Source organism: Heterostelium album (genome assembly GCF_000004825.1).
Source record: "Heterostelium album PN500 unplaced genomic scaffold PPL_scaffold11, whole genome shotgun sequence".
Lineage (NCBI taxonomy): Eukaryota > Evosea > Eumycetozoa > Acytosteliales > Acytosteliaceae > Heterostelium > Heterostelium album.
The window spans coordinates 743,474-768,367 of record NW_008805073.1 but is presented as its reverse complement, the minus strand read 5'-3'; the positions used below and the strand labels follow the sequence as shown (position 1 = coordinate 768,367).

The following is a 24,894-nucleotide window of genomic DNA, read 5'->3' as shown; positions in this document are numbered from 1 at the left end:
ATTTGGTCCAAACCATCGTTCTATCTGAATAATTCGACAACAGAATCAACCAAAAGTCACCTGTCAAAAAAAAAACAACAAAAACACTTTTAATAATCAAACAACTTTCCATACTAAAAAATTAAAAACAAAAAAAAGTAAGAGTTATAATTTCAATTACCTTTTTTATATAAACAATATAATAATTATATATTTATATATATTTATAAATCATCATCATCATCGAGGTATACATTACATTCACTATTATATATATTTTTTGATTATTATAATCTTCTTCCTCTTCTCTTTTATATTTATATATTTTCGAAACAATCAATCAATCAATCAATTTAAAATCAAATTATTGTTATCTATTATAATATAATTCAGTTTAATATATTAGTTTTAAGTTTATTATTATATATCAGTTTAATGTATAGTTTTTAGTTTCGAATTCTCTGATCCATTGTTAAATTTATTCATTATTACTCTTGTTTCCTCCTTCTCTTCCTTCTTCTACCCTTCCTTCCTTCCTTCCTTCCTTCCTCCCTTTCTTTGTTTATTATTCTACCATGTAATTATATTATATATTATATCAAATTTTATTTATTTTAGTTTTATTACAGTCAATATAAAATGAATGTCACCAACTAAACAGAAGTCGATGTATTCCAACATTAAAAGATAGATAAGAAACATAGACACATAACAAGATATCGATTATAATTAAAAACGATGAAAAAGAATGTAGATGTTTTATTTAGACAAAAGAGTGAGTTGGAGAGAAATGCGATTACAAAATAAGTTTTAATAATAATATATGATAATTATATATATTTGAGGATATATTAGTTTAACTTTTTTCACTGCTGCTACTACTCTATCCAACAACAGTGTATTGGACTTTTTATTTATCATTTTTTAGTAAAGTTTAGTTTTTTATAAACTTGCTATTTTTTTATTATTTTATTTTAGAAAATCAAAACAATTTAAAAAAGTTCTATTTATTAATTATATAATTACTCTCATTATAATAAAATCAAAATAACAGTAGTTAGTTCTCTCTTTGTTTTTGTTTTGTAATATTCCCTCTTATCCTTATTATATAATAATCATAATCGTTAGTTAGTTAGTTCATAAGATTTCACTAGTTCGTTAGTTCATTCGTTCGACTGTTCTTTAGTTTAGTTTAGTTAGTTAGTTAGTTCCATCCATCTCCTTTAGCTCACTGTCATATCAATCAAATCAATCAATCAATCAATCAATCAACTAATAATAATAATAATCAACAATCTTCTTTCTTCTTCATAATCTTATTCTTCTTCTGCTTCTTAAAACACTTCTTCCTAAAAAAAAAAAAAAAAAAAAAACAATATAATTTTCGATATACAGCAGCAACAACAACAACAATGACATCTACAACATCCGATGATATTGGGTATAGATCGACTTCATACGATAATCTAGATGATTTGGCTGATTATAATGCATCCGATGACGAACTCGATGAATATTCAGATTCGCGCAGAGGCACCTCACATCAGACTATGGCCAGTAATGATGCTGATGACTACGACCGTCTGGATGACTATTTGGATGAGCAAACCAATAACAATGATTATCAAGATGAAGCTGATGAGAGTCGCCATTCAGCGTCACCAAAGAGAGAGTCAGGCTCATCGTCATCAACCGTCGTTTCAGCTGCATCGTCGTCTTCACCATCGCCATCGTCATCCTCCAAGCAAGTCAATGAAAAGAAAAGGTCACATAGAGATGAAGATGAAGAAGGAAGTCTACAAACTGCTGAGGAACTACAACGTCAACAACAACAACAAAAACAATCACAATCACAACAACAACAGCAAAAACAACAACCTCAACAATCAATGCAACCAAACAAAAAGAATTTCAAATCTACGTATGAGACTAAGAGTAGATACAATGTTGGTGGTGGCGCAGGAGTAACAGGTAGTTCGCCAATTATGAACAGACAGACTTTCAATAACAATGCTTCACATCATCACAGCATTGGCACACCTCCACAACAACAACAACAGCCATCAAAGCCATACATTATAAAGCTAGCCACTGGTGCCACCATGACAGTCACACCCAGCGGAAGCAACACCAACACTACCATCAAACCAAACATATCAACCAACAGTAATTTTATCAAAAACGTAAGTGTTACTAATATAATTGGATAGATAAATAACATTGTTTATATATATTGACTTTTAATTCATTTTTAGGATAAGCAGTTTATTAAAAATAATAATCATAATAATAATGTATTACCACAAAGTATGTTACAATTTAAAGAGTTAACGTAAAGTTTAATGATTAATAATTTGTTTGTTTGTATTTAATTTTTATTATAGAAATGATTTCACCAAATACATATAGGAGTAGCCCTCAAAAAGCTACGATGATGAATGATCAGAGGATGCAAATGCACCCAGGATATCAGCAACATCAACAGCAACAACAACAGATGATGGCTTCGTCGTATGGCGCCGCCTTGATGAAGCAATACGCCTCCACAGGTGTACCACCAGGCATGCATCATTCACAATTCCAAATGCCAAATCGTTATCAATTCCAACAACCAAAAATTGTAAATAGTCAAATTGTCATACCTCAATCTCTACATATTCAACATCAACATCAACAGCATCAGCAACAACAACATTTCCACCAACAAAGAAATATAACTTTACAACAAACACAACTTCATTATCATCAGCAGCAACAACAACATCAACAATTAACCTATATTAACAAGAACAAGAATCTACAACAACAACAACAGTACAAACAGAAACAATACCCGCAGCAGCAGCAGCAGCAGCAACAACAACAACAACAACAACAGCAACAGCAATCACAACCACAACAACAATCACAACAAAAGCAGCAACAAATTATCAACAAACCAATAGAGCTTAATGAAAAAGACAAGAGTAGTGAGGTGATAATAAAGAACTATCCATCATTAGATGAGGTCAAGGATCTTTTCGAAAAAGAAACTGGTTTTATGGTAATTATTAAACTTAAAACTAAAGAATTGTAAAAGAATTAGTTACTAATTTGTTTTGTTTTTATAATAGAACTATGAAGTCGACGACCAGAATAAAGAAATACATGTAACATTCAGAGACGTTCAATCCTCAACCAATTTCAAGAGGAAGAATCATCGAAAACTAATTAACAGTGATTATCAACTACTGATCGACTTTAAGTTATAATAAATACAGACAATGTGTAAATAACAATAGTTGAAATTTACAAAATAGCGCTAAGATTTATCGGAAATCATAGAATCTCATTCTACCCAATCTATCAATATTTTGATGAATTAAGGTGGTTTTTTTTGGAGTTCCAACCCCAATCTTGAGATTTTTTTATTCTGAATCAGTTTTTTTTTTGTTTTGGGTTTCCGAATTTTTAAAATCTTCAAAATTAAATTAAATCTTTTATTAACAGGAATCATCGCTTAACTTAATCCAATCAATACCCTTTTTTTTTTTTAAAAACTGATTATTATTTTATTTTGATTGTTTTTTTTTTTATTATAACAACTGACTTGTTATTGTTGTTCTATTTTATACGTTTAGAAGATATAAACTTTGTAATGTGTAGAATAAATAAGTTAACATAGAAAATAATAAATCATAGTATACTTTATTTATAATGATAGATTGTAGATTTTAGTATCTTTGTAATAATATATACAGAAAAAATATTCAACGATGAATTATAAAAGCAAACTTATTATTTGTATAGTATTTTTTATTATTTCTTTTATTGTATTATCATGTGGTATACTCTATGGTGGATTGAAATTATATCCGACTGTAAGTTTAAATTTTAGTTTGAGGAGGATATCAAATGTACTGACAAGTCATTGTTGTATCTACAAAAATGAAATAAAATAGATTAGAGATTCAAAGAAATTCATGGAAACAACTTGTGAAATTAAATCGAGTAATATCACTACACAACTAGAGAATGGGGACTGTGACAAATTGGACAACAATATATGGTGGACTTTTTGGTTGTCCGAACAAAACGGTCTGTGTGGTGGTGAAGATGAGTTTGGTGGTACTCTAAATAATAAACCATCTTTTATGAAAAACAATGTGATAAAGAGTGGTGGTGGTGGCAGTGGAAATGGTGGCCAGCTGACAAACTGCTATCAACCGGGCTGGAGTGTTAATTTCGTGGGATCGAATGGCGACACCACTGAATATCAGGCCAACATAACCTGTCTCTTCTCCAACAACTTGAATCTGGTTCGTACCTATGTTTCGTTTTACGCGGAGAACAGTGACCATATATGCTATTACAACATCGACAATCCCAGCGAAGTAAGTTGGTCAAAGCTGGCATCCTACAAGGTGAGCTACATGTATATAACAGTGACAGTGAGCTCGGTTGGTTTGGTCGGAGTCATCGCATTTGGCATATTTATTTTCATTTTCAAGAGAAAATCGAATTGTATCGAATACACAATGCCCATGTCTCGTGAGGAGCATCGTCTATTCAACCAAAAGAATCTCAACAATCGTTTGAATCCCAACAATCCAATTTATTCTGTAAATACTTTTATATATTCTTCAGATTCAGAGTATGATATTGAAGAAATAAAAATAGTTTATTTCTTTCCTTTTCTGTGTGTTTTAAAATATTTTTATATACAATATATATATTGTTTGTTTATTTATTTAGCTAAATATTTTAACCAAGGTGATGGTAGTGGATTGGTTATGTTATCTTCATAGCTGACCTTTGTGAGTGTAAGTGGATATGGTGGTGCGGTAGGTGGTGCTTTCTGTCGGTCTTTGGCATCGATCAATTCTTGCAGTTGATCCAACGACATTTGATGTGAGCCAACTCGCTCCAGTGTCGACACCATGATTCTCACCTGATTGTGGAGGAAAGCACGTGCTTTCACCTCGATTCCGATCAACTGCGGATTCACACCGAGAGGTGCACTATTGTATTGCCAGATGTCAGGGTTCGGTAGATCGAACACCTGGAAGCTAGAGATCGTTCTTACCGGATTGTCAGCCTGACACTTTGAGCTTCTAAAACTATTGAAATTGTGACGTCCACACAAGAGAGTGGCAGCTTCTTGCATCTTTGGTACGTCCAATTGATTAGTGACTGCCCACACTCTGTCTTTCAGCTCAAACGGTGCTTGATTCCTATGCATTCCGCCAAGCATTCTATAAAGATAGGTTCTCGATTTCGCCGAGAATCTACTATGAAAACTATCATCGACAATCTCTGTAGATATAACACGCACTGGATAACCTTGTACATTCTGATTCAGTGCCATTGTTATTACTTCAGGTGGCATCATATCGATCTAAAGATCATTTGTCAATTAATGATGAAGAACTAAAGATGATTGAATTATAATCTACATACCTCTTCACCTGTTTTAGATATACGTGTATCAACATCGAAATGAGCAACTTGATGCAAAGCGTTGACACCTGTATCTGTTCTACTCGATCCTACTAACCTAACCTTCTTTCTAATGAATACTTCGAGTGACTCTTCCAATACTTGTTGTACAGGTTTCTTCTTTATATTATCATATGAAATTCGTTGCCATCCCGAAAAAGCTGAACCAATATACTCACATACTATTCTATATCTTGTCATTAGAAAAAAAAAAAAAAAAAAAGAAATAATAAAATAAAATAAATCTGATCTTTGACTTCGATCATGACTAAAAACCTTTATATATTTTTGATTACATCATTTTCAGTCATCTTTAATCGTTCATTATTTGAAAATTTAAATGAATGAATATTAAATCAAGATTAATTATATAAAAAGTTATAGTTATAAATATTTATAAAAATCGATTGTTGTAGCCATAAAACTACACTATTAAATATGTATTTAGTCTAGTTATCTTAGATTTGTATATTTTAATTATCTATTATTTATTATTTATTGTTTATTTTTGGGCAACTGCAATATGTGCAATACCTTCAATTTCAACAACACCGGATTTAAATGATTCGTTGATAATCTCTTGGTAGGTTGGCTCGAATTTCAATCTTAATTCCTCTGGAAGTTGTAATTTCAGAGCTTCGATCACCGGATTATTTTTGTAGAATCTGGCAAACTCTGGTACGTCGTTAGTTCTTAGGGTGTGGACTGTAGTTGTGATTTCGATATTCTTAAAGCCGCAATCTCTGAGACAATTTTCAAAAGAGACTGGATCGGCCAACGATACCATTGCGTAGGGCTTCGAAGGTGGTTCCATTCCAATGTCACCATAGATTTTCTTCATGGTAGCGACTATCAGTCTCGACAAAAATGTTGTTTCTGACCATGAGGCGATACCTACTTTTCCACCTGGCTTCAAAACTCTAAGGATTTCAGTGAAACCCTTTTTCTGATTAGGAAAGAAGATCAATCCAAACACAGAGTAGCAAAAGTCAAATGTTTGATCTGGAAATTCGAGATTCTGACCATCCATGATTTTGGTTTCGATTGGGATAGCAGATGGCAGTGATTCAATTTCTCTGTTTTGAAAATCGATCATCTCTGGTGCGAAATCAGTGGCAATGACACGACCATTATGCTTTTGGACACGTTCAGCAGCAGGAATCGAGAGGGCACCAGATCCAGATGCAATATCCAAGATGAGGAGATCAGACTTGACAGCATCAACAGGAATAGTAAGATCAAGGCAATCAATTGCAAACATTCTTGTGAAATTGGTTTGTTTCATAATTTCACCATAGGTCTCTGCAGCCAATCCCCATCCTTTCGAGGTCTGATCGAATCCAACAGCATTACTACTAGAATTAATAGTCATAGTTTATTTTTTATTAATATATTATTAAGTAGTAACTATAATAAATATATTTAAATTTCTTTTGTATTGGGAAAATAATATAATACTGAGGAGATGAGATATGTTTTTTGATGATTCAGATTAATCAAATTTTATCACTTTATTAATTAAATTAATTTTAAAACAATATTTATTTGCAAACATTTTATTGGGTTATGGAATCTGTGAAATAAACTATGATTTTTTTTATTTTGCGTTTTATGGTGGCTAATAGAGGAGCGCATTTTTCAAAATCGCCGACCAATCATGCGCTTCGGTGAACAGTTTATTTTTTTTTGACGCAAAATGCTTATTTTTCACCCACACCTACAAAAGCAGTTGCGTCAATTACAACTTCACCTGAGGGGTACTTTTCAGCCAAAACCTCTGCGTATACGGTGTTGAATTTCTCTCTTAGATCGTCTGGGAGTCTCATTCTGATATTTTCAATGATTGGATTTCCAAGTGAAAAAGTAATGTTCTCTGGAATGGTAGAGGTCATCGTATGATTGACTGGGGTGATGGTAACGTTTTTGAATCCGCATTCCTTAAAGTACGATTCGAATCTTACTGGGTCAGAGAGCGAGATAACGGTTTGTGGAGGTGTTGGTGGTGTTAAATCTGGGCGGTCTTTGTAGAGTTTGGCGATAGTTTCCCTTACGATGATACCCATCGGTGAGTTCTCTGACCACGAGGTGATCGTTGCCTTGCCACCAGGCTTCAAAACTCTGAGCATCTCACGGAATCCTCTTAGTTGGTCTGGGAAGAAGATCAAGCCAAACACAGAGTAGGTAAAATCGAATGTGTTGTCTGGAAATTCGAGATTCTGACCATCCATTACTTTAGTCTCGATTGGGATCGGTGTTGCGTTGGCTTTGACCTCCTGGTTGAGAAAATTGATCATCTCTGGTGCAAAATCAGTGGCAATGACACGACCATTGTGATTCTTTACACGCTCAGCAGCAGGGATAGAGAGTGCTCCTGTTCCTGCGGCGACATCCAGAATGAGGAGATCAGACTTGACAGAACCAACAGGTATAGTCTTATCAAGACAATCTAAAGCATACATTCTAGTGAAGCTGGTCTTTCTCATCATATTACCATATGCAGTGCTTGCAGAGTCCCAAGCGCCTGGTGTTTGTTCGTATACCGGTGTTGACATTATCTTTTCTTAAATTACTTATCTACTAATAAATATTAATCTAACTGAATTGAATTGAAATGAATAGCTACTACATAACCAACACTATATTTATATATAATATATGTATTTTGATAAAACACATTATAATTAATTAATTATTTTAAAAATTAAATCAAATCACACTTTTGAAGTTCTGATAATTTTTCACTCCGGTTTTTGCCACTCACCCAAAAAATTTGGTGGTTATGTAATCGAATGAAATTCCATTCGTTCCATTTCATTTATACACATACATATGAATCGATTTAAATAGTTTCGTTATATATAACGAGCCGAATTAATGTTTAATAATTCAAAACAAAACTAACTATCTAATTACTTAATAGGTATTAAGTTATATAACTTTTATTTTTTTTCTTTAATAAATTCTTCTTGATTCTATTAGATATGACTTAATCTCCAAAGATGAAATGGTATTTTTGTCGACTAAACAATATTTATCAACTAGCAGTTGTCTAAATACGGTGTCAAACTTATTTAGCAACTCAGTAGAGTCTAGTTGATTCTTAAAGTAATTGACTATTGGGTTGATTCTGTTGTTTTGTAGGAAGCTATCGATGTTTTCAGACTCGATTGTATGAGATACATGTGTCACGGCAATGTTTAGGAATCCCGATGCTCTCAGTGTCTTCTCGAGTAACGATATGTCGGTCAGTTGCTGCATTGAATGAGGTGTAGCTTTGATAGCCTGTCCCAACGCGGAGAATGTAGCAACATAGGTTTCGATGAGCAGATCGAGGAAAGGCGACTCCTCCAGCATTGTAAAGGTTGCCAAGCCTCCTTGTTTGAGCATTCTGTAGACCTGTTGGAATGACTTGGTCTGCTCGGCGACTCTGACGAATGTCAAGCCAAACAACGAGAATATATAGTCGAATTCGGCATCGTTAAACTCCAGCAGTTTGCGAGTGTCGTCCATCAACATCGATTTCAGCGGAAGGTCGAGAGAAGCTTTGTTGGACTTGAAGTAATCGTTGAGAATATCGGTGTTTCTCGGTGAACTATCGATGGCAATTACAGAACCACCGTTTGACTTTAATCTGTTCGCCACGAGTAGAGCCAACACGTCACTTCCCGAGGTAACATCCAACACCTTTAAATTTGACTTTAACTCTACATTGCTTGGCATGGCTTTATCAATACAATCTTGAGCAAACATCTTTATAAATCCTCTATTTTGCATGAGTGAACTGAATCCCTCCATCTCCGATCCACTGGAGACTCCACCATTCCATTCATTTGAAATTTGCTTGTTATTAATTATTTTTGACATTTTTAATTATTCAATTGTTAACAATTATTATAATAAATTCATTGATATCATTTATATTTAAACCTGAATTAATTTCTTTTTTATACATAGTTATTGAACTTGTAATGTTTTTAAATTTCCATTTTTGGAAAAAAATAATTAATTAACAGATTTAACTGAAAAAAAAAAAGGATAACCACACTTTGAATTAAGTCTAATGACCTTATTTAAATTAAATTAAATTATTATTTTTAGAAAGTGATTAAATATGTATAAAACTTTTTATTTTTGTTAATAATTTAATTGAAATAACCTTTGGTTATATATAGTTCATCTAATACTTGGTTGGTTGTATCTTTTACGAATTGCCAATGTAGAGTGGTTTCATTTACGAAACTCATAAGACCGTAACCAGTTGTTAATAGTCTGGTTCCGGATGACCAGTTGGGTTGTGGTTGCCATGAATGTAAGATGCCTTCTTGATTTCCACCGGTACCTACTACTAAATGAATTGGTGCCTTTGGTGAACTGTAGTCACCGAGAACTTGATTTTTATATACAGGTAACGATCTCTCATAAACATGTGAATGTCCACTTAAATATACATCAACATTATACTTTTGATATAAATGTTCGATACTATCAACATAAACAACTATTGAAATAAGAGATTAGTATATATTTTTTGTTTTTAATTTATATCATGATTATTAGTTTCTTACCCTTGAACGGATCACGACCATCACACCATGGATAATGAGCACTGCAGTAAACTGGACGATGGGCATATACGATGAGCCAACCTGTTGGATTGTTTTCACGGAAATTCTTTAGTTCATTCTCTAACCAACGGTATTGACTTGAAGTTGGAATGTAATCATGTTCTGTCGACACAGCAACAAAGTGGACACCATTATAGTCGAAAGAATACCAAGTCTTACCGTCATTGGACCCTGGCATCAAAAAAGTCTTTCTATAGACACCACTGGCAATACTGAAAAGATCATGGTTTCCGATTGCAGTCATATAAGGGATCTTTGTTGAGATTGGTGTCAACTCAGCCAAGAATTCATTCCAAACAGTTTGATTTCCAAAACTAAAATATATTATTAGTATTAAAATTAATTATTAAATTCATAAGATATTTACAGTAATTCTCCAGCATCTCGAATATCAGCATAGGCCTAAAAAAACAAATTGATATAGAATTAATAGAATATTCATATATAAAATAAATTATAAAAATATTTACAATATCACCAATATGAAGAGCGAATGACAATTCATCGATTCTATTTACAATGTTGGCAATGGTAAAGTTAAATCCACCACCAAGACCCATATCTCCATAGGAAACAAAGGTGAAAGGAGTGAAAGTTCCGTCATCTTCCAAATGTGTAGTGAAGTTATATAGAGGACTCCAAATGCCGACCGACTTGTCACCTACTGAATAGTAGTATGTTGTTAAAGGAGTAAGTTGAGTGAGAACAGCAGAGACTGAAAAACCTTTCCAGGCAATCTCTGTGTATTGATTGTTGGAAGCAACTTCCATTGCTTGGGCATCCATATCGGAAGGATTGAATGGGGTAGTAGAATATTGTACACTTGGGGCATCACCTTGACTAGATGTATACCATGAGATTCTCATCTCATTTTCTACTCCGGTCAAAGCTAGTCTAACACCAAGTGGCACTAAACTTGAATTTAAATTGGAAATAAATAAAAATACCAAAAATAAAAAAACAAAATTATTTATTTTCATTTATAAAAAAAAATGTATATATAAGTATAAATAAAAAAAAGAATATAATAAATAGTGAACCTATTAAATAAATAAAATACGATTTTGATAAGACTAGGTTCTCTACGGTACATTTTCTTGCAAAGATAAAAAAAAAAAGAAAAGAAAATCAATTTTAATAATATTAATAAGAAACTCCAGTTAATTATTATTGTCTGGATCTTTAATCAAAGTTTGTGTCAGTTTAAATCACAATACATGACTTGACAGGTTCAACAACCAGAGTCTCCCTTAAGAGACTCTATTTATTTTTTTTTAGTAAACACCAGATATGAAAATCATGCAAATTTTGATTCCAGGTCAAAAAAAAACCCAACAGTTATCAATTTTGTATCACTCAGAGTTGTTTGCCCAGTTTTTATTTTTTTTTAGATTAAAATATTTGGTGGTATTGATGTTAATTCTGGGTACTATGATGCAAATCTTTCTTCAAATGCAAAGATTTCATGAAATATCTTTTTTCGTTGTTGCTCGTTGCAACTCAAAGATCAATTCTTTTTTTTTTTTTTCTACAAATAGCTTCAGCAGTGAAGTTGTTGTAGAAACATGATGAGTATTATTTATTTTACCGAGTAATATCTGACACTTCTTTTATTTATTTTTCAAAATTTCACAACAAAAAGTATCTTTTCATTGTGCTCATCCTCTCACACACAACAACCATATTTTGCATTATTATTTATTTTAAATTTTATTGTAATCAAACCAATAACCCTAAAACAACCGCAATGAACAATTAATATTAATACATTCATTATACTTTCATTGGTGGTGTATTGATTTAACATTAATGCATTATAACAAACAAATACAATGTGTGTATAAACCGAATTTATATGATTAATATGATGAGAAAACAGGGTTTATAATAAATATATATTTCTCTTTTTTATTATTATTTTTTAAACAATTCACAAGTGAATCTATATAGTTTCCTATAGAAATGAAATTATTAATCATATTTTGTGTTATGATTGGAGTATGCTCTGCAATCCAATATTCACGTGGTTGTTATAAGGGAGATGTCAAACCAAATTCAGAAGTCATGATTGTCAGTGTCAATGTTCCTAGATCAAGCTCTCAACTTGCTCTAAATGCAATCGTCAAGGGAGATGTCTGTATAACAGTGACCAGCAATAGCAGAGAATACATCTTCAAAAATATCAACAACTTTTCGGATCCTCCTATCTTCGCAAAAGGTGTTGAAAATGCACGTCTATCTGAGATCAATGCTACCAATCCGCAGGATAGAGTAACCTATGGAGGAAAAGTGTGGGTCAAACAAACATCATACCCGTTCATTGGTCTCACCGCAATTACCGTTACTATCAAAGACCCAGTAAAAATATCACCATAACAGCCTAACTAACTGAATAATTATTCAATAAAATAAATAAACAAAGAATAATATAATCTGTTTAACAATATGCTTTAAAAACTAAAAAAAAAAAAAAGAAATTAAAAAAAACATATTTTCTTAGAATTATTAATTTGAACAAATGTATGTTATTACATTAAATTAAAAATGTTCATTTTATTTTATTTTATTTTATTTTATTTTCAAGTAAATATAGGTAGATAGACAGATAGACAGATAGATATGAATAATAAAAAGAGAAATGGATTTGTTTCACCTGCGAAATCATCAACAGTAACTATATCGTCATCGACTTCCTCAGCTTCTTCACCTTCTAAAGTAGTAGTAGGTTCACCTAAGAAGTCTGCTACTTCACCTAAGAAGTCTACGAGTTCCTCTTTGCTAAAGAAGAAACAGTTCAACTATGATGATGTTGCAGTTGATAGTGGCTCTCTTACACCTTCGAAATCAGGTTTCAGAACGCCAATCAAGATGTCATTGTCGGAAGCATTGGCAAGCTCTCCAACAAAGTGTATCATTCCTAAAGATGAGATTTTCAGTCATTGTCCTACACTCTCTGATAAAGACGAAGCCGGTGGTGATATAGATATTCAAAAACAAAAGGAAATACTCTCGACTATCTACTCAAAGAACGAACCTTTCTCACTTAAGGAAATAAAGATAAAGAGCCGCGACGACCCATCTCTAGTTAAATTAGTAGAGAGGAGAATGATCATAGAGATAAAGATAAATAATCAAACATCACTTTACTCATCAATACAATGGTTCAAGATAGCATCACTACTAATGAATATGCATCAACAACAGGTGAAAGAAGAATCTACTATTACAACCTCAACAAATACAACCACAAACCCCAAGAAACTACAAGTAGCAACAAAGCAAGATACTCCCATAAAGGTAACTATCAAGGATATTAATTAACCGATCAATCAATATCGAAATTAATTTATCTTTATTTTTTTTAAGGTTGCAAATCATTTGGGTAACTTATCTAGCAAGAGGAAATCAATAACAACAACAACACCTTTGAAGCTAAAGAGTGTCTGTGAAACATCTGTAAATACAAATAAGAAACAAAAAATTGGTCATGGTGAAATATATCCATTGGAATCAGCGGTAGATGAAGAAGTATCAAAGTTAGAAGAAGAGAGAAGGCGGTTATTGGAATCAATTAGAATAAAGAAAGAACAATTGGCTAGCTTTACCTCTAAATCTAAACCTTCACCCATTGAAGAGAGCAAGAAACACGCTGTTGGAAGCAATAAAGATGGAAATATCGATAAGCTCCTATTAAAGTGGAAGGACGCCGCAAAGATTGCCGTTCAGAAGCTACAGGATTCTTATTTGGCTGCTTTAAAGAAACAAGAAGATGGACTGACCTCGCTCGACCCAAAGATTGCTGCTGAAAGAAGAAAGCAAGCTGCATTAAAACTGGCTGGCTTCAGAACGGCGGGCAACAACAACGACAGTTGGGATGGCGATAATGGCTTTAATCAATCACACCAACAGACTGACGAAGATCAATATGATGACAACAATACTTCACTCGACCAACAAGATACAATATTAGATGATACAGATGTTACTTCTAAACTGTATATCATGAAACTTTTTAGTTTGGATCACAATGTTATGAATTATGACAAAGATAGTGACTCATTTAAATAAATATTTATGTTACAACTATAAAAAAAAATATTGAAAGATTGAAAGTTTGAGCAAGGATTAACTTTTTATTATGCCACTCTAATAAATATAAAAACATTTACTATAAATATAGTAAATTGATGATGTTAGAACCATAGTTCTTCAAGGTCAAGTAACAATTGATGGCAAGTCGGTCGTTTATCGGGATCTTGGTGCCAACAACGAAGTATAATATCTTCAAGCTGGTGCGGTATATTTGGTGGCATTGTCGGACGAATGCCTTGCTTTGTAAAGATTGGAATTTGGTAACTAAATGAAATCTGTGGTATATCTTCGAAAGGTCTCTTATATTTGCCTGTCAAGAAGCGATTGATCAACTCCCACATAACTATACCCAATGAGTAGACATCGGAGGAAGGTGATGGTGCGACTTCATCAAACAACTCTGGTGCCATATAGTCGAGTGTGCCACGCAATGTGCTGGTATGAACATCTATTTCCTTTGTCAAACCTAAATCGGCTACCTTTAATTCGTATTGAGAAGTGATAAGTAGATTATGTGGCTATCATAATAATAAAAAAAAAGATGTTAGGTCATTAATCAATAATAATAATGATGATAAGATCAAAAAGAAATATTGATAATTACTTTAATATCTCTATGTACAAGTGCTGGTTTCATTGTATGTAGAAAATTGATACCTTCGACTGCTTCTTTAATCCATTTCAAAACCAACTCCCAACTGAAATAAAAGTTTTTCTTTGTCATCATTTTAATTAAACTTCCGTTACCACAATATTCCATTACCATTAATAACTAGAGTGGAAGATGATTGATTATTAGTAAGTTTGATCAAATTGTTTGTAATGTAATGTTAGAGAGAATATACATACTTTTGATTCCTTTGATGCTCCGTATAATCTAATTAATCGAGGATGCGATGTCATACTTAGAATTCGATACTCCTTTTTAAAATTCTCCCATTGTTCGGGAGTACTGTCGTTTAGAACTTTGATGGCCACAGTCTTACCCATGTATCCACCTTTGTAAACTCTAGAGAATGAGCCCTCACCAATCTTTGTGTTTATTACCAAATCACTTGGGCTAATCCAGCGAATACCTTCCTTGGGATATTCACCGATTTTCCAATTCTCCTTTTTGGACTGCTGATAGTAGTACGGTGATTTCGAGCTACTGTTTGTCGATGTTGAGTCCATGTCCGAGATGATTCCATCATTCAGACTCATATACGGTATGTTAATGTCGACACTTGATTGTGTAACTGATGACGGTGATATGGTGAGCATTGATGGTGATATTGTTGAGGTGATAAGCGGTGACGAAAGTGAAGAGAGTGGCGATATATCTACAGATTGTTGGTATTGATGTTGGTGTAAATGATGATTATATTGATGCTGATGGTGTAACTGATCTGATGTCTCTGAATTGATTGAACTAACAGAGTATCTACTGTTACCTTCTATAATAATAATAATTGATTAGTTAATAATTGTTGTTTCGAATCAAATGCAATGACTTACTTGAATTTGTTGTTTTTAATATAAATACAGATGGACCAGACCATTTTCTTTGTGCCTTTAAAATCTTTTCATCTTCATGAAGTTGTCGCTCAAATGGTTTGTTACTATCTAGGGTGGTATTGGCGCTGGTTGAACTGTTACTGCCCAATGAAGAATCAGTTAATGATCTCGAAATGTAAAGAGTAAGAGTCGAAGGGTCAATTGTAGTGGTGCTTAGTAGCATTGAGATGAGGTCGCGAACCGTAGTTGTTGAGTAGACTTTAGCACGCCAACTCTCACCGGTCATTCCACGATAGATTTGCACGTAGCTCGGTGTTTCGTCGAAATCACTGAGATCACGATTTGCAAATGTAGTTGTAAGACGCTTCTTACTCTTTTTCAGAATGGTTGAAAGCATATTCGGTTTGTTATTGATAGAGCTCGACTTTGAAAGCGGTGAATAACTGCCGTTGCCACTAACCGATCCAAGTGATGGAGATGATGGTGTCGATGGTGTGTTGGCTGGTGGTGGTGATGATGAATATTGATGATGGTAATGTTGCTGTTGATTTTGTTGTTGCTGTTGACTGGCTATATTACTTTGATGATTCGATGATGACGATGTTGAGAGTGGTGTATTGTTGTTGGTGGTTGGTGAATTTGAATATATTGTATGATTAATGTTGTTGCTATTACTGTTGTTGTTCGATGATGGTGATGTCGATTGTAAATGTTGTTGTGGTAGTTGACTATGTTCAGATCTTGACATTGTATTTGATGCTGATGATGACTGTAGAGGAATTGCAAGAGGTGGTGAATTGATTCGAGGTGAGTTGCAATAATCGGACGAATTTGTAGATGATGCTGGAGAAAATGGCCTGCTTGGGCTGTGAGTAGGACTATTCAGGAAAGAAGATGGGCTTCTGTGTGAAGTTGAGGGAATAGCAGTTAAAAATGGAGATCCTGTTGTTTTTGAATGATTATGTGTTTGATTGTTGTTTTGTTGTGTATTTATCGGTATTGACGGTGTGGCCATTGATGTATTTGTAGTGAATGATGTGTCTATATGTCTGTTACTTCCACTGCTAGCTTGTTCTCTATAGCGACGCGAAGATTGCTGATAGAGCTCGTGGAGTAGTTGAAGTTGGTGCTGTTGTTGATGTGAGAGTGACTGAAGAAACTCATTGTTTGGCGAAGAGGAAGATCGATTCTGTCGGGTATTTTGTACACTATTGTTGTTGTTGTTGTTGTTGTTGTTATTGAACTGATTCTTTGCTGTTAAAAACGAGGAGTGGTTACTCTCGAATCTGACATAGCTGTTGTTGTCGTCGTCGTCGATCGCGTCGTCACGATCTACAAATACTTCGGTCACCTGTTCGAAATCGTCGTCGTCTTCCTCCATTAATATATCTTTAAAGTCCTCGTCGTCGGTCTCACTCAGCGTGTCACAGGTGATACTGAGCTCGTTGAATGACGGCTGGTTGAGATTGGCGACAACGCCATTGGTGGTGGTAGTCGTGGTAGTGGTCGTCGGATTGTCGTCTGCCGACCGTGTGCTACAATTTCCATTGACAAACGATCTTCTTTTTCCGCCTATACCACCACTGCTGTTGCCACCGAGTCCTATTCCGTTGGCAACGCCACCACTATCAATCTCATCTGCATCATCACGATGATTATGATTGTTTTCACTATTGTCGTTGTTGTTGTCGTTGTTGTCGTTGTCGTCGTCGTTGTTGTTGTTGTTGCTACTACTTATGATTACTTTGGATGTTGATACCACAACATTGGTAATGGCAGTCTGATCCTTGGTGTTGATCTTCTCTACGGTGATCGGCTCGTTTTCGGTGTTCCTACTCTCATTCATACTGCTGTCATTAAAACTGGATGAACTACTGTAACAAGACTCGCTACTACTACTCATATTCGAGAGGCCGAATCGCTCGATACCCTCTTGTGAATACGATTGGTTTCGATGTACAGCCAAGCTTATCGATGTCGACCTCGAGTAGAGCATGTCGATCTCATTATTTGAGATTAAGGCCGACATCTTTTATATAAACCAACAAACTAATATATTAAAAAGATAATATATTATTTGAACAAAAACTACTTCTATACTTTTTGTTGTACCTTTTAAGATTTAAAAAAAACTAAATAAATCCAGTTTTTATAAAAATATCTCTTTTTTTTTTTTATCTAAAACAAACAAAATAAAATGACAAAAAAAAATTGTTTTTTTAAAAGATTAATAAAAATTTTTTTTAATAAAAATATATCTTTTCTTTTTGATTACATACATTATATCTATCTTATCTTTTCTTTTATCTAATCTATTCGATTTATTTTAAAATAACTTTTAATAAATTAATTATTACATATCATATAGCTATTAATTCTTTTGTTGTTTTGTTTTTTTTTATGAATAATTGATTTAGAATTGAGAATTAAGAGTTGTGCAAATGGGAAAAAAAAATAAAAATATAAATATATATAATTATCAGGGAAAGTGTATGTTATCTAAAAGAGTTCAAATGAACAAATGCTGCTATGCTGCTATTGCCAATAGTAGTAGTACTTTTTATTATGATTATTTATTTTACTATTTTGCTAGACTTTTTATTGTTAGTTTATTTGTTTTATTGCTGATACTGCTTACTAAAAATGTTAAATATGAGTAAGCTGTATGTGTATAGGCGTATAGATGTGAGTGATGGTGTGTTATTGTGTTATTGTGTCGTGTGTTGTTATTGTGTTGTGTGTTTTCTATCACACAAATAATATATATAAATATTATGATATAGGCGGGTGATGATGTTTGTTATTTCTACGTCTCGACAATTTGGTCAAATTTTTTTAAAAATAATGAATTAAGTATTAAACTAAATAAACTGATTTGTATACTTTTACACACTTGAAAAAATTATATATAATTGACAATATTAGAATGAAGAATAAAAGAAGGAAAGTTGTGGTGTATGTGATGTAATATTATGCCTGATGTTGCTTGTTCACTGTTGTTGTGTAGAAACCAGTAGTTTTAAAAAAAAACTAATCCAAACTGGACTATACTAACACCTAACAGCCAAAGAAATACAAATAAATAGCTAAACTAACCAATAAAATTTATTTAGTAGTTGTTGTTGTATTTTTAATATTGTTATTACTATAAATGTTTGTTTGTTTGTTTGTTATTGCTATTGTTAATTGTGTGTTTGATGAGTGAAAGAGAGGGTTTGAAATGTGTATGTTTTTTTTTTAAAAAAAAAACTATTTACCTTTTGATAAAAAAATGCTATTCAATAAAAAACAAAAAAACAGGGGGTGATTGATATTAATTGGGGGGTAACAATTTGTTTCAAAATCACCAATAACATCAACTCTCAATTTTTAAATGAATTGATTGTGGTTTGGTTTATGACTTTGAAATTATTAAAACAAAATCCGTCCAAAACCCAAAGATGTAACATATGGGATAGAATATTAACTTTGCGTTGATTAATTATGAATGTGTTCATAACAATCATCCATTCTATCACTATAGTCATTCATAGTGTGGTGAAATCAAAATCAAGAATAAAATAAAGATACAAATTGAATATTTTTGATTTTTAAAAGTTAATATTTTTTTATTTATTTTTTAAAAAACAAAAGATTCAACTCAACAGCACAGTAAATGACTATGGCACCTAAAAAATAGAAATAAAGAATGTTAGTATATTTGATTGAAAATAAAATTTTCATTAAATTTGTAAGTTTGAACATAATAAAGGTCAGGAAAGTTTGCCAAATTTATGAATTCTTCATGGGACTTCACTTCTAAACGAAGATCCACCCAACTTAAGATTCGTCATCTAGTTTTCATCATATAAATTATGTTCATTATTGTGTTGATTTAGTGTAGAAACATACCTTTTCCGCTTGATAAACTGAAAAATAATTCTTCAACAACAGTTTTATATAATTTCAAAATCTTCAAAAAAAAAAAAAAAACGAAATTTTTTTTAGCCAAAAAAAAAAAACCTAAAAATTATTTGAAAGTTTCTAATGAAAAGTGCAAGCTGTATATTCTTGCCCGGGCAAGAATCTTTTTAAATACCTTTTAAAACTATTTATCAATATAAATTTATTACTATTCGATTGATCATTCAAAAGATAATAATTGGAACTATAAAAATGAGAAAGTAAGATATTTTTTCGAAAAATCTTAAAAGTTGGGTTTGCGGTTTTATGAACCCTGAAAAAATAAAAAAACAATATGATTTGTTTTAAGGTGAATCAAAATCAATCACTTTATCAATTTAATCTGATTTATATTTATTTAATAGTTTATTTATTTTGTACATAAAAGAAAGTTTTGTTTTATTTATATTTTAGATATTATTATTATAATGCAATTACATAGTTAAGATCACCTGATCACAAAAAATAAAAAAATATCAATTATATTTATTAAAATATGACAGTTATTAGATATAATCTAGGAATTTTAAAACCTATTTTAATAGTATTCATTGTAATAAAATGTTTTTATAGTAATTCTTTTGTATATAGTTATAGTTTGAAATCAAATACAAATTCATATTCACCTACACCCAATTTAAATGGTAAATATTAACACTATAATATTTATTTCTACTTTTGAAACTCAATTGAGAATTTCTATTCTTTTTTGACATATAAATATGACTAACACACAATTCAACAACTCAAAAAAAAATAATAATAATTTTACACAAACAGATTTAGATTGGATTGATATTTATGTTTCAGTAAAGAGTGGCAATGATACCACTGGAGATGGAACGATCAATAATCCGTATTGGAGTGTTACAAAGTCAGTATCTGTGATGACTGAAGCCAATGCATATAACGTTTATATAGATCCCGGATTTTACACTGGAGATTCACAGCTGAACCCACCGAATGCAACTGAAATCGTGTTTACAAGATATCCCGGCACCACTGGCGGCGTAGAACTGGACCAAACGGAAATCACCAACACTCTCGGCAACAGCTATTCAATTATATTTCTCGAGATACAACCGAATCTATTGTATTGCGACTCTGAAAATGAACGACAGCTGACACCGAAAATTACATTTTACAATTCTCAAGTCACACAATTCACTATTTTACACGGAGTGTTTGAATTGGCCGTTGTCAACTCCTCGATATTCTATGCCGTCGGAAATACAACGACACTCACACTTCAGAATAGCATAATCTTTGGTATCACCACTAATCTAGTGGTTTTCAACAGTGTTTCCATTAGCAATTCATCGCTAAACAATGGAATTATCGTGGTGTACGCAGCGCAACAGGTTTCCATTGAAAACTCACAGTTTGGAAATTCTTCGGTGGAACTTCACGATACCTCCAACATCCACATCGGTGACTCTACCTTTTCATTCATCGACACGCCATCATTCACATTCGATGACCATCTCATGACACCGATTGCACTCTACAATAGCAGCACAACCATCGACAGTTGCACCTTTATCAACATAAGAAACAAGATCAATATCATTACTTGCACAGACTCGCAGCTCCAAGTAACAAACTCGAGTTTCACTCAGCTAACACTGTTTTCAACGATTATCCAGGCCACCTCCTCAAATGTCTCTCTCTATGGTATCGTAGTGGATTCAGCGGTATCGCCATATGCATTCCACTCGGATCATTCCACCTACAACATCACGAATTTCGAAATCGTCATTCTGGCAACTCTTTTTTCCACCCAAAACACACCGACCATATACATGGACAATGGAACCGTTAATTCACAACGACCTACCCGACTGATAGACCACCTCTTTTGTAATACCTTGCTAACAATGTCGATTAGCAACACTCACTTCGACAATCTCCAGCAGTTTTCTTGTTGCTACTGTAATATCAATTTAAATAACATCTACATTCGATCCAACTCTATTTTCTATGGTTTCATTTTCACGCAATCCAACATCAACGCGAGCAACCTCTACCTGGACTCACTCTCGACCTCGGACAGCCAGTATCTCATTGACATCTCCAACTGTAACGCTACATTTTCACGATTTACCATTGATGGATGTTCGAATCCACTGAAAATCACATATTCTCGAGTGCAAATACTCGACAGTTTGATTTCAAAGATTTACTCTCGAGTTCCTCTGACTGCCACATCTTCAGAACTGCTTTTCTCTGGTACTCTAATCAGTAACTATCTCTCACAGTTCAGTGTACCAATCATGGAGATCACCGATTCCGTCCTCGGATTCCTCAATACACAATTTATTTCTTGCAGTTCGAATGCAGGACTTTTGTTATCGTATGGATCCATTATCTCTGCCATCAACACTCAGCTCTCACTTTGTATCTTCCTCGAGTACGGTATCTATTTGCAATCAACCTCCTACATGTCACTCCAAAATGTAACACTCGATTCATCTTCTCTCTCGAGTGATACTCTCGGATTCTTTTATTTCGTCAACAGCGATGTCGATATCAATCAACTCTCGCTCTCGTCGATCACCACCAATCTCATTTTCGATAGCAAGAACTCAGTGTTCAGCTTGAAAAACTCTAGTTTCTATTTGATCTCAAATAGCTTGCTAACGGGACTAGGCTCTGCAATAACGATAGAAAACACCAAAGTAAGTGGATCCTCAGTGGGAAACACCATTCTCTTCAACCAATGCACTGGCAATGTATCGGGTTTACAGCTGGACTTGGTAGTGAATTTCGACACTCTGATCAATGTTGGCAATTCACAATTTAATTTCAAAGACCTCTTGATCAACGATTGTAATACACCCAACGAATATAGCAATATCTTTTTCACACAAGAAGGACAGATTGTCATGGAAAATTCAACCCTCAGCGGAATCAATTGCTACAATATCTTTAGTATCACGCAGCCCAGAGATGTGCTCATTCTGAAAAACGTTAATATACTCAGCAGTGTTGCAACGGTAATCGATGCGCGTTTCAATACCATTGTTTCATTGGTAAACGTTACCGTCCATGGTTCACAACCATCACCATCTCAACTTGGCTCGGTTTTCTCGTTGGTTTCGGCGGCCAGTTTCATCATGGCGAACTGTACATTCCAAATGAACAACGCCCAGGCGAGTCCAATATATATAGCCGGCGATACAGCTGCCTGTTCAATCACCAACAATCTCTTCTTCATCAACACCGGTGTTAGAGGTGGAGTATTCCAATTTGAGCAAACCAATTTCGAGTGTGAAATATCTGATAACACTTTCAATTCAAACACTGCCGACCTGGCAGGTGGTGCCATCTACTCGAAAGAACTGATTATCGTTGACAAGTCCAACAAATTTTTGGGAAACACTGCAACCTTCTATGGAAACAACATAGCCAGTGGAAAGGCGCGACTCGGCATTGGAATGCCCGACGACATTGCCAACGACGAACCCATCACAATCACCATCACAATGTTTGACTATTTCGATAATGAAGTCACCACCGAGGCAGGTGATCTCATGCTGTGGCTCTCTGCCATCTCTACACCAGGAGATTTCACGAATGTGAGCATGCCAGTCAGTTTGATCGGTGGTTTCGCCAGAGTGAATCTCAACGCTTTCGTTGGAATGCAGGTTGGCAGTGTATTCAACATCCTCGCACACCAAGATGGACTTCAAAGCAATGTCGAACTAACAGTGGGTCCTTGTCGTCCTTTCCAATTTCAGAGTCCGAACAACGTACTCTGTCAGTATTGCAACTCAACGGATCTTGTCTACTCACCCTCTAAACAACAGTGTGTCAAGTGTAACAATGAGAAGCTATCACAATGTTACCGTGGCAACGTAGAAACCATCGAGAACTACTGGATGTACAACAACGATATCGAAGTAATCAAGAGATGTGAACAGAATCTATGTTTAGGTGGAAATCAATGTATATCTGGTCACACCGGTATTCTCTGTGGCCAATGTCTAACATCACCAAAACATAACAAATCATCAATTTATTGTTGTAGTAAGTTAATTATTATATTATAATATTTGGCAACCAAAATAGCTAATCTTAAATTTCAAAAGGTAGCGAAAATATTTTAGTGTTTATTATGTATATGATTTATTTAGCTTTGTTTATTATCGCTCTATCGCTTGCACCAACCATTTTCAATCATCACGTATTCGGATCGATTATTATCTTCTTGCAATCGGTGGCAATTCTATTATATTCGCAAATGAATCTATATATTGTTCCGCTGTTTAGAATGTCATTGGATTACATACCGTTCATATGCAGTGGTTTACCATTCAACTACTACACCAAGGTGGCATTCTCCTTCTCTGCCACCATTATCATCATTGCCATCGGCGGAATAACCTCGAGAATAGCCAAGTCACTCTCGCTGGTCAGACAGATTCAACACCCAACTGCTCAAAGATCACCTTACCTCTCTTATTTCTGGAGTTCTACTCTGCTCTTCTTTGGTCCGCTGGTTTTCGACTTGTTCTCTCTGTCGATGCCGTGTCGCGACATTGGCGACAAGCAGTATCTCTTCATGGACAACGATATAGTGTGTAGCGACAGCATGGTTCATCGTGTAGCACAAATAATCTCTTCGATTCTTCTCGCGCTCTTGTTTGTCGTGGTAGTCTCACTCTATCTCTATCAGCACTACTGGCTGGATTGGCGCGATCACTCGGCACTCTACAAGCCAAAGGCAAGATGGTGGGGAGCATTCCACATGCTGCGAATTACCAGCTACTCTATTTGTACACTTAGTCTGCTCTACCAGTCGCAGATCATGATTGCCGTGCAGATGACCATTCACACAATATTCATGACCATCCAATACATCATCAGACCCTACAAACTCAGAGCAAGAAACCAAACCGAAAACATTGCCAATTTCTTCCTTCTAATCATTCTTGTCATCTCTGGTAATGCTTTCCTCGATCCTGCTACTCGTGGAATAGTTATCTCCTCGATAACATTGTTATTCGCAGCCGTCATTCTTGCAATATCAATTATACAAAACATTAGAATGAGATTATCGAAATTGAAATAATAATAAACTTTTTTTATTATATACATAAATATTATCAAGATTTCATTGTTTATTTAACTGTGAATTTATGTAATCTTTAAAATCTTCAAGAAAATCCATATCAACCATTGAATATCGATTGGCTTCAATCCATGTTTAACTTCCAACTGTTTATCGAAAACATATTTCTAAATGGTTTAAGAATTAATTTAATAATAATAAATTCTC

At 33.9% G+C, this 24,894-nt stretch overlaps 10 protein-coding genes across 10 annotated transcripts; 4 read left to right on the top strand and 6 right to left on the bottom strand.

Moving 5' to 3' along the window:
* Positions 1–717: 717 nt before the first annotated feature.
* Positions 718–3,230, top strand: PPL_09689 (uncharacterized protein; the record flags this gene model as incomplete). The annotated part of the gene is made up of 5 exons (XM_020580482.1): positions 718–754; positions 1,375–2,162; positions 2,235–2,286; positions 2,364–3,022; positions 3,093–3,230. 5 exons carry the CDS (start codon positions 718–720, stop codon positions 3,228–3,230), a joined length of 1,674 nt encoding a protein of 557 aa, XP_020429069.1.
* A 1,475-nt stretch (positions 3,231–4,705) lies between these two features.
* PPL_09688 (tRNA pseudouridine synthase A) lies at positions 4,706–5,658 on the bottom strand (the record flags this gene model as incomplete). The annotated part of the gene is made up of 3 exons (XM_020580481.1): positions 4,706–5,356; positions 5,419–5,577; positions 5,641–5,658. 3 exons carry the CDS (start codon positions 5,656–5,658, stop codon positions 4,706–4,708), a joined length of 828 nt encoding a protein of 275 aa, XP_020429068.1.
* A 301-nt stretch (positions 5,659–5,959) lies between these two features.
* PPL_09687 (class I SAM-dependent methyltransferase) lies at positions 5,960–6,829 on the bottom strand (the record flags this gene model as incomplete). Its single annotated transcript, XM_020580480.1, has 1 exon — positions 5,960–6,829. The coding sequence occupies one exon, from the start codon at positions 6,827–6,829 to the stop codon at positions 5,960–5,962; it is 870 nt and encodes a 289-aa protein (XP_020429067.1).
* A 328-nt stretch (positions 6,830–7,157) lies between these two features.
* PPL_09686 (class I SAM-dependent methyltransferase) lies at positions 7,158–8,009 on the bottom strand (the record flags this gene model as incomplete). The annotated part of the gene is made up of 1 exon (XM_020580479.1): positions 7,158–8,009. The coding sequence occupies one exon, from the start codon at positions 8,007–8,009 to the stop codon at positions 7,158–7,160; it is 852 nt and encodes a 283-aa protein (XP_020429066.1).
* Positions 8,010–8,409: 400 nt separating this feature from the next.
* Positions 8,410–9,207, bottom strand: PPL_09685 (uncharacterized protein; the record flags this gene model as incomplete). Its single annotated transcript, XM_020580478.1, has 2 exons — positions 8,410–8,853; positions 9,067–9,207. 2 exons carry the CDS (start codon positions 9,205–9,207, stop codon positions 8,410–8,412), a joined length of 585 nt encoding a protein of 194 aa, XP_020429065.1.
* A 392-nt stretch (positions 9,208–9,599) lies between these two features.
* PPL_09684 (purple acid phosphatase family protein) lies at positions 9,600–11,889 on the bottom strand (the record flags this gene model as incomplete). The annotated part of the gene is made up of 5 exons (XM_020580477.1): positions 9,600–9,955; positions 10,023–10,396; positions 10,450–10,484; positions 10,553–10,992; positions 11,862–11,889. 5 exons carry the CDS (start codon positions 11,887–11,889, stop codon positions 9,600–9,602), a joined length of 1,233 nt encoding a protein of 410 aa, XP_020429064.1.
* Positions 11,890–12,044: 155 nt separating this feature from the next.
* Positions 12,045–12,458, top strand: PPL_09683 (uncharacterized protein; the record flags this gene model as incomplete). Its single annotated transcript, XM_020580476.1, has 1 exon — positions 12,045–12,458. One exon carries the CDS (start codon positions 12,045–12,047, stop codon positions 12,456–12,458), a length of 414 nt encoding a protein of 137 aa, XP_020429063.1.
* Positions 12,459–12,701: 243 nt separating this feature from the next.
* Positions 12,702–14,150, top strand: DG1007 (uncharacterized protein; the record flags this gene model as incomplete). Its single annotated transcript, XM_020580475.1, has 2 exons — positions 12,702–13,379; positions 13,449–14,150. 2 exons carry the CDS (start codon positions 12,702–12,704, stop codon positions 14,148–14,150), a joined length of 1,380 nt encoding a protein of 459 aa, XP_020429062.1.
* Positions 14,151–14,218: 68 nt separating this feature from the next.
* Positions 14,219–17,700, bottom strand: PPL_09681 (protein kinase; the record flags this gene model as incomplete). The annotated part of the gene is made up of 5 exons (XM_020580474.1): positions 14,219–14,228; positions 14,307–14,692; positions 14,779–14,946; positions 15,024–15,610; positions 15,672–17,700. The coding sequence occupies 5 exons, from the start codon at positions 17,698–17,700 to the stop codon at positions 14,219–14,221; spliced, it is 3,180 nt and encodes a 1,059-aa protein (XP_020429061.1).
* A 2,126-nt stretch (positions 17,701–19,826) lies between these two features.
* PPL_09680 (uncharacterized protein) lies at positions 19,827–24,687 on the top strand (the record flags this gene model as incomplete). Its single annotated transcript, XM_020580473.1, has 7 exons — positions 19,827–19,834; positions 20,205–20,257; positions 20,394–21,208; positions 21,791–22,442; positions 22,785–23,642; positions 23,750–24,167; positions 24,483–24,687. 7 exons carry the CDS (start codon positions 19,827–19,829, stop codon positions 24,685–24,687), a joined length of 3,009 nt encoding a protein of 1,002 aa, XP_020429060.1.
* Between the last annotated feature and the right edge of the window lie 207 nt (positions 24,688–24,894).